The sequence below is a fragment of the Plectropomus leopardus genome, chromosome 5, assembly GCF_026936395.1.
Source record: "Plectropomus leopardus strain MGB_pleo_1.0 chromosome 5, ASM2693639v1, whole genome shotgun sequence".
NCBI classification, from domain to species: domain Eukaryota; kingdom Metazoa; phylum Chordata; class Actinopteri; order Perciformes; family Serranidae; genus Plectropomus; species Plectropomus leopardus.
Window position 1 is genome coordinate 20362501 of NC_142180.1, and position 16220 is coordinate 20378720.

The window sequence follows — 16220 nt, forward strand, 5'->3', positions numbered from 1 at the left end:
CCTCCCACATAATTTCTGATTATTTCTGTGCCATTATTTAAGCCCATTATGGAATTCAATTTATTACACCTTTGTAACTTAACAACTGTTCAGAAGTAGACAATTGTGACAAGTGCTTTTCTATTTTATTATTTATTCATTCACTGATGACACTGGGTATTGTGTTGTTCAAAAAGCGATCATGTAAAAAAGCATTGTGCACACACAAACACATGCACACACATACACACAAAGTACTCCAACAAGTAGTGACAAAGAGGTTGCTTTCTTTCTGCTCCAAAGAACCCAGTTTGTGTTTTAACAAAGCTTTAAACACACAGCTTAAAGTGGTACTTAGCTGAAAGAGATCACAATCCCTGACTAATGGTTTAACAGCACAAAAACCCACATGGTCTAACACAACTGGCAGGAACTGAATCCCAACCAGCACAGCAGCACACAGTGAGGACACGGCCATCCAACTCATTTCAAAAATACAGAAATTAGTCTGAACCTACCGTGTCAACATATGCACAAAGCCAGGATGCAAATTGTGTTTTTCATCCTTGTTTTATTTGAAACAGAAACCAAACAAGCTGTCTTCCAGTGGCTGCTTTGGGTGGAAAGGCAAATGTGTTTACTTTACCGGAGAGAAGGCTTTCCAGAGTCACAGTTCATCTCATCAGCGATAATGGCGAGCCTTTTCTGATTTAGAATGACGCTGTTAGGTTAAAACAACAAGGATTTACACTGCTGAAGGATAAGCACCTCTAAACTTTAGAGTCTTGACAAGAGATTAATGAAACTGAGTCCAGACTGCTTCACTTTTTTTTCAGTTTATGTTTAATCTTTTTTTTTGGCCCACTGGCTGTATTTCAAGGAGGCTTTTTTAATGGGGATGACCCTCACTTGACTTCAACTGTCACTGAACCTCGCAGTGTAATGGAAACATCCAAAGAAACTACTGTATACATACATAAATACTCAATTCCTTCACTGCAAACCACCCACATTGTGTTCCCACTTAAAATTCACCTCGATGTATGATGCTCTATCAAATATGCATGCCCCTTTCCCCCTTCCCATCTCGCTCATCAATAGCTATCGACTGGTTCTAAAATAGCAATTCAAAGTCACCCGTGGTGAAATCTAACCTCTGGGTTTTGTTATTTGCGTCGACGTACCGGTGAGAGTGCACTGCGGCGATTGCTTGCCATTTCTCATTAAGAGCGACAGGAGAATTGGCCTCTCTTCCATAAGTGGAGATCATGAGAGGGGGAGAAAGGATGCTGTGTGTGCGAGAGAGAAAGAGGATGATAGAGAGGAAGAATGAGAGACAAGGGAGGGGGGGCGACAAAAGAATGAGAGTAAGAGAGTGAGATAAGAGAATCACAGAGACAAAGCCATGATAGAAAGACAGACAAAGAGATAAAGAGAGGGAATGGCGGAGAGAAAAGTTGGGGGTGGCAGCACAGGAAGCTGCCTGCTCTGACTATTCGGAGGGTTTCTTTGCCGCTCTGCCTTTGAGGCCTCGCTAGTGTCACATTAAGATCATCCATTTGAGGATCTGAGACAAGCCTTTGATGTTCTTTGTGCATACACAAACAGGAGAGTGGAGAGCTCCTTTGACAATTGCCAACTCTACAGAAATATCTTTTTGTATTCTGAGTCTCTGGCCTGCTAGGGACAATGTTATCATCAGAGGGTTCAGCGCAAACTGGTGAATAATTAAATTTACCTGTTCATATTTCATCACGGAATACATTAAATGGATTTTTTTTCTCCCACGCTTGCTCTAAAATGTTGGGAAAAATATGTTCCCCAACTCCTTGCTGTCACTGCTTTTTTACACAGGTGGACAAAATAACTGAAATGGCTCACAGTGACAGCAGAGAAAAAGTAGAGTGCTCTTGAACAAGTTCGTGAATGTGTGTAGACGGATATTGTAACATTCTTAGAGAAGGAAAAGTGTCTTGTTCTTTCAACAATGAAAGCCGTTGAAAGCCCATAGAGATTCAAAGATGAGGACATGCAGTGAGTGAAGCGACCGAGGACTACAGACTCTAGAATCTGTAAAAAAAAAAAAAAGAAGCAGAGAGGATTTTTTCTTTTGAAATATAGAAATATTGTGATGTAATCCTTTCTTATGCACCAGGATCCGATAAAGCTTTGTATTCTTTGTCTGTTAATTGACCTGTTGACAGACCTTGGCTGTTAAGCTCTACAGTGGGAATAAGCCTTAGGGCCTTTTTAAGGTGCTTTTATCCTTTTTGATAATTTCTGTGTTTTGAGCTTCCCAAACATAATGGTCCTATTTAATGATCATGAACTCAAGAACATCAATCAGCCATTGAAATCACCAGTTAGCCCATAGACGGATGACTCGTCCGGTTCCGTGTATATACTACCTATTGCTCCAGACTGTGAGACCTAATCACTCTGTTAAAATGACTGCAAGTCTAAAGCCACAGTATTTTTGAACAGTTGGCAACTTTTGTTTGGAGGTTTTATAAACTCAAACTCTTAAAAACAATTAAAATACAGTTTAATTACCCACCCAGTGCTCCTGGGTTAACCAGGATCACCTCATTCAGTGGCATGTGCCTTTGTGTGATGGCTTTCTCTTTAAGCTTTTTCTGAATGACTGCTCCCATGACTACTTGCTTTGTACAGTTTTGCTTAGGATGTATCATACAGGTTTTAATCCAGTTTTACATTTTCATCTGTTTTTTTCTACTCAACAGCCAACTCCCACTGCACTACAGATGCTATGACTGACTGACTGTTGGCCTGGATAAAGAGCTCTCAGTTATGGGCCTACTCAAATACATATTTTGTACTTTACTTGGCTGATTCCAATTTCCGATTCTTTAAAAGTCTGACCTGCTGTACCCAGTTTTGGTCTAATCGGATTTCCTTTTTTTCAGAGAACTGTAACGGACAGCAAAAGCAGACATTCAAACATTTTCTTTAGCCACTGGAAACTTGGCTTGAAATAGTAAAAATGCTAACATGACCTTAAAGATGAGTGTCTCATTTAAGCATCTACAAATATCTGAGTGAAAACAAATATTTGTGACTATAAGAAAACCTGGTTCAAAAACCACTCTTTTGGCAGCTCAGACCATTTCTCAGGACTATGAAAGTGTGATTAGATCATGTTTAATTGACAGCTCCCTTTCAGCTCAAGTAAAATTACCATTTTATTTCTTTTCAGTCACTAGTATTAAATGTTTTGTTTTAATGAAATGAACATTACGAAGTCTACCAAAAAGACCCTACTTGTAAAGAGAGCTTACTAAACTAACTAGCAGACTAGACCATTATCACCACCAGCACGATGGGTGCATCTCAAATATTTAGTCCACCAACCCTCACCAGAAGCTTGTAATGTGGCCAGAGGCTCACAATATCTCCCAAAGATCTCACCGCCTCTGTGCAGACACCCTGAACAACAAGAAGACGTTACCAGTGCAGTGACATGGACATTATCCCTCACAGGCTTCCCACCAATGGACACAGTGACTTGTGCTCGTTTGGATGCTCCACCAAGCTCGAAGTCATCGCTGCCCAAGGCTTGAACCTGGGTCTCTGTCATGATTTGCCAGGATTTTGTGCCTACGCCTGTTGCTGTGGAAACTTTTGCTCTCCTCTCCTATTTTCAGGGTATTTAGCAAATAATCAGATTTTTCAGTACCCAAATTTATGCAGACTGCTTCCTTAACTATGTTAAATAATTCTGCAGTCTAATACTGCTGCACCAGCAGCTTGGCCTCTGATTATTTGGCCTCTTCGGATCACTGTTAGATGCCTCATGGCGTCTTGAAAACTATAAAAAGGCTGACTCTCAGACCTCTTTAAAATTTGAGTCATACTGCTACTTGGCATTCAACTTAGCACTGCTGACCTGTGTAGTTGCCTTTTGTAATTTCAATGCTGTTAACTCAAAGCTAAATTTCTTTCTCAGGTGGTGTTTTTGTCCAGTACACATGCAGATGTAGACTTTAAAAGCAGACACACAACAACAAACACCCACCCCCACACACACTTACAGACTTTGCAGCCATAATAGACAATCAGCATTCACAAAAATGATGACTTGGAAGCAGGAAACCACTTCGAATGGTGATGTGCGGGCACCCAGTTGCAGCACTGGGTTTAACTCTATCATGAATGCTGCAGCAAAAATGAAAACACTCCTTAGTAGCACAGAGCCCCGCTGACACCCACAGCACTCTGTCAGCCCTTTCACTCTTTACCACTCCAGTTAGCCACAAGCAGATAGAATGACAACTTACGAATGAGAGGCACACTGGCATTGGCCGTCCCTAGCTTGTTGGAGGCGACACATGTGTAGTTCCCATAACGATCCTCTGTCATGTTGTTCACTGTGAGGACTGATCTGGAGCTGAGGCTCTTGATGTCAATGCCTTGACCCTTGATAATCCTGAAAACAGAGCACAACCACAACAAATTAAGCTTTTCTTTCTCACCCACACACAAAGTGTTGGGGGATGGGGGGTGGGGGGCTCAAGGACGGTACAAATAGTTGTCATCCTTTTAGCAGATCTTCAGATTGTACAGTACTTCATCACCGTCTTCAACAGATCTATTTATCCCTTGCTCTGTCACGCCTGCCTTGGAGAGACGCTTTGAAGGACTGAGAGAGGAGAGAAATGACCCAGAGATGAACCAGCTGGATGCCACTTGACACGTTGTTCATCGTTGTTGCAGGTGCAGGGGGATTACAATAAATCCTATTCCAGTTGTGCCTGGCATCTGCTCTGTGAAATTGACAAATGTTAAATTGCTTACTTTGGTGCTCGTGATGATCTTCAGCAGCCTGCGGAGATTAAAATTCACTCCATAACAACATATGCTGTGCATCGTGAGAATATTGTAGATATTAAAGCTGAGCTGATTTCATTAGTTTCTGTTACTGCTACTGTTTCACATTTGGCATTACAAACCATAGAAACCTCCAGAGAGGCAACATGTTTCTATTTTGGCCTTGCTGTGCCTACCCATGATCTTGGCTTGAGTTGCTCTGAGCGGCACTCTGACTTGAAACACTATGTGTGACCTTATGTCCTGCAAATATCCGCAAATCTGTTGTTCCCTCTCCCACGGCGACCTCCTCAAATGTTAGCTGAAGATTCGCTGATAATCTCTGCGGGAGTCTCGTCTCTTTGCTAGTTCAACATCAAACTACTCAATGCTCCCCTCTGTCATAGTGAAAGAAACCCCACCACACACCCACACCCCTGCATACGCCCACATAAACACTCACCCACTTCCATTCAAGAATGAAAGCAGCGACACATCAAGAGAAAAATTGGGTTGTCAAAACTGTCACACTACTTCCGATAGAGACAATCTGAAAGAAGCACTTCACTGATGGTATGGCTGCATCAACACAGAGCCAAAAGAAGAAGTGGCCTTTATTCCCCATTCACAGTAAATGTTGCCTTTGAATCCACCCACTTCATGGAGTCAACTGAGGCCTCTCGTCCACATGCAAACTGACTTTTAAGTCACTAAAAAGAGGATTTTTAAAAATGCTTTTTAAGGCACAGGTTTTTGAAAACTCTGATTACTTTGTGCCCTCATGGACCATAGACTATTGATTCAAAGATGGACAACACTTCTTCACTTACTCCCACTGTACAAAAATAAAACCTAACTATCCCAGATATGGCTGCTGCTGTCATGCGCTGGTGTTGCATTTGGAGCCAGAGCCTGTGCAGTAGTGATCTCCGCCCAAGCATCGATTCAGCAAATTGCGAGCAGTGCCACTGACTTTGAGTACACTCACTGGCACACATAGCTGTTGAACATGATGTCGAACACTCTCTAAATAGCATCAAATCACAAAAAAACCCCCAAACCTTTTAGAAACATAAACACTTGAACAATCAAGGTGAAAAGAACCCTCCCTAAAATGACAGAAACTGTCCTTGGGAAAAATTAATTTGGCGCGTACTTTGAGTTTTTAGCTGGCCCATGTCCCATTTGCTATCGTAGAGGAGATGGCATTTATGACCTATATGTAGCCCGCCACCACGGGACTGAGATGTGTTGGCTTCACTTTTGGGGAGCTATCATGTCATGCAGTCCATGGTATGGACATGTAAAGTGGAGCGTTTGAGAAACTATGACATAATCTTCTCAATTTGTGCCCTTTGTTGCTCTGTGTAATAAGCGTACGCCTAAAACAAAAACTATGGCTGACTACAGGTTTGTTAACATTTTGTTTGCTTGGACTACTTAACACAAAAAGTTTGTGCTGCTGCACCACTTTACAGACAAACAGAGGCATATGCTGCATCCAGTGTTATTAAGTCCACCTCAGCGCCTGTGGTTTGTGGACAGTTTTGAAAGTAGGATTGTTGTCGATGAAGAGTGGAAGGAAAACTTTTGCATGTTCAAAGCATCACTCATATCATTGAGTGAGCTCCTTCATGCTTGTATCAAAGGGGAATCAACTCAGATGTGACCTCCAGTTGGAATTACAAGAAAGGTAACGTTAGCCTGTTCAGTTTACTACCACTTGTGATAAAGGGAGACTAAAGAAGACAACTCATGCCTGCCTGAAGTCGCTTTTGTGTATGCAACTTTATAAATGAAGGTTGTGTGAAAAGAATGACTTTTAAACATGAAAGGGAAAAAGTATCTGTTTTGGTGTTGACAGGGCCTGATCTTCTGGGACTAACGATAAGCCAATCAGTGCCGTGGGTGGTACTAATGCTGTTGTCAAGCTGTGTGCCAAAACCAATGACGAGTGTTAACAACAATGGTGACCACTATGAACATGATAGACACTGCTAACAAGGCTGTTCTAAATCAACATGTTTACTTAATATTGCCTGAAATTGTGGTTTGGGTTTTCTTACTCTGCTTTACTCCACTTCTTAAAATGCTTGCAAAACCAGTGTATAGGCATGACTATGCAACAGTGTTGACTTGAAATGATTTAGGCGGATACGCTGGTCTCTTGTGATTGGTTAGGGCAAATCAAATCCCCCTCCCCCTGGGGAAATTGGTTGGAGTGTAAGCAATAACAGACTGAAGATTGAAACGGTGTAACAAGTTGGCAATTCTGCCTGATATCAGGCCAAAATGGGCACTGGATTAGTAGGTCCTGATGTCAATGTCAGACACTACTCATGTTCTGTGCTTAAGACCCTCTACTGATATCCTTTTCATCTTGAGGAGTGACTGAAGAAATCACAATTTAGCCATGTAAGAAGTCACAAAAAGAACAAGTCCTTGAATTAAGTAAAGACTAGAATCATGCCAACTTGCCTCCTTAGCAATTTGAATAAATTGAATCCACCCCATAATTACAATTAGCACAGTGTGAGCTGATGATTGAAATTGTGCTCACCAGGAGTGGGTAAATGATGGGTAATGGGGGTAATTTGGTTTTTAAATTCAAGAACTGACACTTGAATCTAGACTGATTGATGTATGTGCCACGACTGATTTAAGCCAGTTGCCAGCAAACATTTTATTAGGTTGCAAGGTGAGGACAAGCACAAATGACTCCTGCAGGAACATTTATGTGGGCTCCTCCCAGAGGACAGATGCATGGCAGAACAAACAAATGAATTGTCTCTGGGAAAAAACAAACAAAACACCACACCTTTTTTCTATAACACATTCACACGGTCCTGTCCACAAACAAGTGTGACCTAAGAAATGCTGTGTCAGCAGGGAAGATTTCATCCAACAATTGTTTTTATTGTCTTTTGTTTGATTTTCTTGTTTTTACATTATTTTTTAAAAGTATCTTTATGTTCATCATTGTTGTTGCTTTCCTACTTTTATCCAATATCAAATCTAATATCACCACTTGACTTTGTATTTGGTTATATGTAAGTGCTAAATGGTGAATAAAGGGTTAAAAAAAAAATCAGGTTCGGTTAACCTCAAACTAAATACATTATACTTTCCAAGGATTGTTCAAACTCCATGGCACTTATTAAATCCGGTGCAGCGAGATGAATCCACTCCATAATTACATAAGCTCACACATTTCATATCATCTATATCCAACTGTATCTATTCTTATTCATTCTGGTGGACAAGCCCCTGGAGTTTACTGGATGCGGCTGCATCATAGCTGCTGGAGATGACCTCTTGCTATCATAGTCACTGTGCTGAAGTCTACCTGATGTGTAACTGAGACGTCTCGCTTGCGGCTACAATGCGTCTCTATTCTCTATTCCCGTTCCCATTCTCTATTCTATGTGCTAAATCCATCTCATATCTCTGTATGAAATTCACTTTTGAACGCACATAAATGCAGATTTCTATGATTTATATCAGACAATGCATTTAATGTTATTGAGTTTGTCTAAACTTACACTGAGTAAAAGTTTTCTCTTGTTTATTTGAAATTTATGAAGGAGGAGAAATTCTACGGTTTTCGTCTCCTTATGTACAATTTTTAGGAAATGCCAGCTCGTTCTCATTCCAAACTCGTCAAATACCTCAATTTTGTCAGAGCTTTCGGCATTAGTGCACGACCCTAAAAAACAACTTTTGCATCAAAATATAATAGAGGCATCAGTTGAGAACAAGGCTGGACAGGACCAGTGGCGTTATTGTTCACTGGCAGACAGCCAGATGGCACCAGGCGTGTCTAAATGATACGCGCATAGGCGGTGTCACTCAAGAACGCGGCTAGACAGAGTGGGTAGTGTGTACAGTTATTCAGAGGAGTAAAGTGCAGCCACAGAAGTATCTGTTGCTGAATGAATGACATGTTGTGAGAAGCATCTGCATCCAGTGTAAGCCAACATACTTTATCAAGACAGCTCATACATTCAAACTCGGCTTACCTTTTTTCACCCTTGTACCATTCGAATGTTGGAGAGGGCACAGCAGCTGCCTCGCACCTTAGCAGAGCTGTGCGTCCCAGACCAACTCCATGGCTTTTCATCTCATGGATAGATGGTGCAACTAAAGAAAACAAAAACATAATTAATGTTAGTGAGTCACACACACTAACCAAAGGAAATATCTGTGTGATCACCAGCATAAGGACAATTTAAAGCAAAGGGTCTGATTCATTATAAGAAAAGGAAGACTGGTGAAGGAGGGTTGTTGAACTTGAAAATGACAACTTCTGACATCTTGGTCAGTGCACACATTACATAGTGTAAACTCAACAGTCAGAGGCTACAGAGGCGGAGTTGGGGAGGGAAGAGGGCATCCATCCCCACAGTTAGAAAAAGAAATGAATTGCACTGCATGGTGATAAATGGCTTAATAGAAGTTCAAAGACTCAATGGCACAGGCAGGTTCTGTGAATGCAAAATGAGGCTCCTTTCATGTGCTGAAATGTGGTGTAAATCTCTTTGCCAGTGTCATGAAGGCAGCTTTACATATGGACGGTTTCTAAAGCAGCCCAGTCCTTTTGTACTTCAAATATTTACTCTGCTTATAGTAACGCAGCCTTGAACGAAATTAAATTAATGAATTGAAGTTATATAGACTTACAACAATGGCATTTTGTTGAATCCAGCATGTGGTTGGACAAAAACAGTCAGACAAAAAGAAAAAAAAAATCTAGCACTCTTACCATTCCCTTAGCCACATAATGGGAGTAAAAATGTTTCACTTGTCATTTTTGTAATTACTGGCCTTTCTCAGAGTAAAGCTGAATTAATAAACTGTGGATAAACAAAATAAAATGACCCTTTTTTAAAAGACTGAGGACAAGCTGTGGTTGCTGTAAGTAGCGTTTTTCATGCTACTTACAGCATGCTCATGCTCACTGGTATTATCATGACTGCCTTCCTGTTTCTCCATTTATCAACAGAGGCAAGGAAACAGGAGAACCAGTCATAATACGGCACAGGACTCAATCTGACATTGTGCATTGTGTAAACCTGGCTCAACTCCCTGCAGCCTGACAAACAATAAAACACAATCAGATACACAGTCATCTGACATACAATACAAGCAAAATTACTTTGTGCCACTCAAAGAGATTCTGATTAAAAGCCTGTGATACATGGAAAAAGCTCACACTCTTAGGGTCAGTCCTGCAGCTAGCAGTAAATTGCCCAGACATGTCTGAAAGTTGGATGTGGACTATTTATATTCCTGACAATGAGCCTTTAAGAGCAACCTGTCAGTCTGAGCTGCAGCCTGTATCCAGTGGAGGAGCCTGGCCAGGCGCCTGCAAACCTTTACATCCAATTGCATTTGGAGATGTTCCTAACAGACGACCTCAATGTGGACTGTTGCAGCCTTGGACAGCCCCCGGGGTATTAATGGCATCAAACTTCCAACAATGAGAAATTAATCAAATGAACACGTCAGATATTCTGTTCCTACTGAGTAGAATAGCTCTTAGGTATATTCTGGGAACATGGAAGCAGCACATATGTTATTGTAGCACATATGGTATGTGCATTTTTTTAGATCCTGTGAAAGTCTTCTTAGATAGATGAGGTGGGAAGAAACAGATCTGTGCAAGGTGAAAAAGATGTGTGTGAGCATTTGTACATGTGGCGTATGATGATGTAGGAGAGGCGCACTGAGGTGACAGTGTGCTCTGTGATGATGGATGCCCTTCTGACTACCTTGTCTGCATCCTAATGAGCACATTCGTATGACTAGTGTATGTTGATTTTCTGTCCTTGCACGTGTGTGCCAATTACACAGTTATTTCCTCTCTTTCATGGTTGTGCTGAATAATCCGAAGGACTTGGGACAGTGAATCAAGCGATGGGTTATGCTTGGGCTTTTCCTGCTCATATATCACTGTATAAAATGCTGGATGCCATGCTGGGGGGTATTAGTAGACCTTGACTCGATGTCTGCGCTTGCTGTGTCTTTGTGTGGGTGTGTGCATGCTTCTTGTGTGCACCACTGTGTCTATGAAATACCTAAACTCAAACTATTAACACTCTTCTGTCTCAAACTGGCTTTAGAAACTTCACAAATTGCTTCTGACGTATCGTTTAATCACAACCAGCATTAACGGTTGCCACACCATAAAAAACATCTGCAAAAAGAGTTACCGGTCCCATCAGCATCTTTGCAGATGAGCAACAACAACCTGCAGTACAGAATAAAAGCGTTAAAAGCACTTGTGATGAAGTGACATCAGTGTAGCATATAACAACGTGCACCACAGAAGAGCCGTGCAATACTCAAAGAAAAGGACGAGGACATGGAAAGAAAATTGTACCAGTGCTCTACAGCACAGAAATATAAGCCAATAACAAGTATGACAAAATCAATACAGTATGCCTGCCGACAGAGGCTTCGTGAATCCTTGTAATCCTCCATTGGTGTCATTGTGCGGGGCCATTGATTATCTGAAGCCTCTGAAAGTGCCAGGGTGACCTGGCTGTTGCGCTATACAGTTGCTCTGACAGTGGACATGGCGGCAGTGGCAGGTGTGTCAGTACTTGAAACCTCTCTCACAGAGCGTCTGTCTTTCATGTTAAAACTGAGAACTAAAAACCACTGGCAAACTGTCAGTCTAAATTTGCTGCTTTCATGTAGCTGTATTTTCTTTTTTGAAGTTGGAGTATTTTGATGTGTTCCCTTTTATTTATTACCAACTGGATCAGCAGTTGCCAGAAAGAACACTGTGCTTTCTTCATTAGACTCAAAGGATTTCCTATTTCTGGTTAACTTAAATTACTGTCTTCTATTAGAAGTTAGTTAAAATCCTGGCAAGAAAAAATAAATTAAAACAACAAAGGAACCAACCAATAATTCTTGATATATATTTTAATATCTTGCCAATCAACATACAGTATGAGCCAGCGTTGTAGTCGAGACTACGGACGGGCACTTTAAGAAACTTCCATATCTGAGTATTCACATTAGTTATTAATCATTTTTGTAATATTTGTATGGCACCTTTCATACAAGAAATACAGCCCAACGTGCTTTACAAGAAAGAAAATAAGAAAAGACAAAAAGACATAATAAAATTAAAAATGTAAAAATAAAATAAAATCAGAATAGAATACATAGAATGCAACTTAAAATGGACCTGATAATACTAGTAAAAGTAAGATAAAAGAATAAACATTTAGTGCACATATTGCATAACATAAAATGGAAAATATAAGAAATAAATATAACCAACTGACATTATTGATAAAATAAGCATAAAAATAGAGTATATAAAAATCAAGGAAAATACAGCATCTTAAAGATGTGCAGCAGTATGCAAGGGCAAAGCAGAATACAAAGCAGCCGAGTTAGAGCTAGTTGTTTTTTTTTGAGAACTTGAGAAGTTTTCACAGGAAAAAACAACATTAGAAAAGGAAACAACAATGAAAAAACAATTGTTATTTTAAATTCATTTAACAACTAGGCTTTAATCAGCCTACTAAACCATATATTCAAAACTCACATTAAAAAAATCAGCCATATTTCTGATGCTACCATTAACACAGCGTTACACAGGTCAGAAGGACCGTCTTGTGCTGTCAAGTTAGCATGAGCTAACACAACAGCAGCTAACATTGGACACTAAGCTGTTAACGGCCCCAACAAAGTCACGCCGATGGTTTGTCATTATACCCATTAATTGCCGGTAGGTAATGTTAGCTATTTGAGCCATGTAACTGTCTGTCTGCGTGTGCAAGTGGACTCTCACCAACTGTTTCTCCGGTGCTCTTACAGCAGCAGTCTCATAATAAACAGAGTGAGAGAGAAAGGAACACAGGGGGCAAAGAGACCCTAAATGAAACATAACCCTGCACGCAGGTCTAAAATAAAACTAGATATTACCCACTTTAAATTGTAAAAAAATGATATATAAAACTTGTAAGCACAAGTGGGAGTGGCAGGCGAGTCCTCTATTCATTGAACAAATACTGACATCCAAACAAGTACTCAGAGTGCTTATGCCCAGAGTCAAGGTCAACACCAGATCAGTGCGAGTCGCACAATGCACGACACACTTACAATAAAACGTGGAAACTCATCCGAATGATCCACAGAAAAACCAGTGACAGAAAACAAATAAATAATTCTCTTCATTCACCAATTTTATTGTAATACTATATGTATGTGTCAATATACAAGTGTACAATGAGAACTGTCTTCACAGAATCATCAAAAGGCATTGCAGAGGTGGATTTTATGTGTGGGAATTTTCCTTCATCTTCTGTGAGCAAACAAATGCTGAGGATCTGAAGTCTCCCTAACAATCTTAATTCAACTCTCCTTTTTGCACAGGTAGTTTAGTGATATCCCCACAGCTGTGGTCCTGACCAGTCCTTCCCAGGGATGGAGACTGAGTCAAAATGCGGCCAATTCTGAGACGAGACTGAGACCTTCAACAAATGGACTTGAGACCGGTCTTGAGTGCTACAACACGTGTATGAGCGATATAAGCCATTCCTCGCAGTGGTGTAAACTAAGGAATGGTAACTTTGAATATAAACCCAGATTACTCCTCAAATGACCCAGTGTTGTGTACAAGCATATGGGTCATCTATCATCATCTATCTGATCAAGGGCACCTCTCATAAAAGTTTACCACAATAGTTTCTATGCTGCAAATGAGCAGAATTCAAAAGCACTTGGGCCCAAGTAATTGTCCTTCTTACCACTAAAATCATACAATTGTTGAAACACTCTGGAATAGAGAAAAATATCCCCCATACTTGGTGGTCCAAAATGCTCTGCTTTTATATGCATATCAATAATATCAAGTCTTTCCAATTTAGATCCTGGCACTGGAATCTGTTAAGACAAATCACAGCCATAAAGTCCAGTCCAATCCGATAATTCCAATTTCAACATGCTGACGTGTCTTATATCATCATATATTGTGAAATACACCATCAGGATTTGGAGAGTAATGCAAAGTAGTGCACTAAAAATCATGAAGGCCCAATAATCCAGGTAATTTAGTGTCTAGAGCATGCTGTGGTGGGACTGTAAATCATGCTTGAAGTCATGGTGACTCCACCAGATGGGGGTAAGGGGTTGGGTCCAGGAATAGCACAGGCATAGCAGAAAAAATGGGTGTTGTAAGGCCCCGCCGGGTGACAACCGGCCAGTTGTGGGTCGATCACTAACCGACTTCCATTACATCTACATTATGCAGAGCTTGTCATCAAAATAAAGATGATGTCTCTAGTTGTACATCTCTACAACGTACATGAATACAAGCATGTTAATGATGAATGAAATGGTTGACCTTCTCTCCATCCAATATTAATGGACAAGGTTTGTTTGGAGAGCATCGCACCTTAATGTACAGGGCTTCACCGAGTTGCCTGCCTTAACCAATCCTCATGTGACTATTATGATTAATTGGTGTGCTTCAAGACTGAATATGATTTATTTAGCTACAAACTATTGTTTGCCACGAGAACCCATAGAACGCAAGCTTTTTAATTAAAAGATCAATTAATAACCCTACCTCTCCAGCCAGATTTGAAAATGAGTTTTCATTGCAATTAAGAAATGGACTCATCAGTGCATGACTTATCAGCTTACACACAGAGACACTGTTCCCCACTGCCATCTGTGGGCTTCATTGTCCTGTTTTTTTGTCGGTCAGGAATGGTTCTGCTGCCAAGATTTATTAATTAATTAAGATTTCTATTCAGAACAGCTAGGGAACATTGTGTTCCTTCTTTTTATACAATGCAAGGCATATAAATAACCGGCTTAGTGTGCAGGACTGTGTGGGTTCGACAGCACCAGGGATTCAATCTATTGTCTGTGTTAAACACTAAATAGTTCAAGGTACACAAATCCCCACCTATCTTACCAGGTTCAGGTGTGAGATGGTAGGGTTGCACTGATGAGTACGGCACCAAATCCAGAACACATGGAGATATCTTTAACGATACAGCCAGTGGTGGACAGTAACAAAGTACATTCACTTAAGTACTGTACTTAAGTGCAGTTTTAGAGTGGCTGTACTTTCCTTGAGTGTTTCCTTTGAGTGTTATTGTGGAAACTGAAAAGTTATTGTGACAATATACAACAATGCATAGAGATTTTTTTTTAAAGTAATTAGGGTTTTTTTTGTTGTTTTTTAAAGCAAATACTCCAGTACTTAAACTCAAGTAATAATCTGATTCAATGACTTTCTCTGTCATTGAAGAAACTTTTGATGATGAGAAGTATCTATACTTTGACTCAAGTAAGACTTGCATACTTTGCCCAGCGTTCAGTAAGTCACCCCAAGCTTTTCAGATATACAAAATATCCACACTACAGACAGGTTGGTGAATGCCTGCCATGTTAAAGCATTTGCTAACACTATAAAGATATTTATATCTGTCACAAAAGAGCAAACAAACTGCAGACCATGCTAAAAGATGAAGTTGCTGTGTGTCAATCTGTTTTGAAACAGTGCTAGCAAGAACATTTATTCTGCAGAAGATCAAGATTCAGCTCACTCATTCATGCCCCGCGTGCAGCAAGGAATCCAAATAGCAATCAAGACGAGAGCTTTGGAGAGATGTAGAGAGATGGATTTACATCCAAACAGCTCGAGGGTACTGGCTTTAACTCTACTTAGGATTGGATCAGAATCCAATTCTAGGAAGCCTTCTCTTTTGAATTGTAAGCCACAGTATTTCAATGGATACTGCAAACTGTCGACAAATGCTCAACTGAGACTCTGCGCCTGATGTTAAAACACTCCCAATAATAGATTTTATTGAACTGTGGAATGAACATTTATTCTATTTTTGATCCGTCTACTGCTGCACTGAGACACATCTGGACACACATGTGCACACACAGCGTTCAGGACACACCAGTGTAAATGTACAACTAAGCAGATGTTGTGTTGTCTAATGAGTCTTAATAAGAAATGCTAATACTGCGCAAACATGCTCACACTCCACTAATAGCTGTTTACTTTCTTGTCAGGACTTAACATTGTAATACTGGGGGGTCATGGAGACGTGTCTCCTGACCACGAGTAAACAGTTTTAGCCTCTTATTTATTGGAGATGGTCATGACTCCTAAGAACAACTCTGTCAGGGGAGTGAGAGGGGCATGTTGTGGGTGTATCTAACAGGGCAAGGCTTGAATTTCAAACAGGCCCAGATGATGGGAGCTTTAAAGGGAAAGGCCGCGTTGGAGCAAACAGAAGACAAGGTGATGTAAAGAATTTGAAGTATTCACCGTATGCCCCTGCATTTCAATTATGCCTAGAAATCTATCAATACTAACAGCATTTCTAATGAGCGTGCTTATAATTAATTAAAAATGATCACAG

The 16220-nt window shown here is 40.5% G+C and overlaps 1 protein-coding gene across 2 annotated transcripts in view; it reads right to left on the bottom strand.

Annotated features, from left to right (window-relative positions):
- negr1 (neuronal growth regulator 1) overlaps positions 1-16220 on the bottom strand; it is a 160449-nt gene that overhangs the window by 41344 nt on the left and 102885 nt on the right. For both annotated transcript variants that reach the window (XM_042483650.2, XM_042483651.2), the window contains exons 5-6: positions 8826-8946; positions 4278-4426 (exon numbers count right to left, since the gene is read on the bottom strand). In XM_042483650.2, the coding sequence (XP_042339584.1) occupies positions 4278-4426; positions 8826-8946 (270 nt within the window). The remainder of the gene's footprint in view (positions 1-4277; positions 4427-8825; positions 8947-16220) is intronic.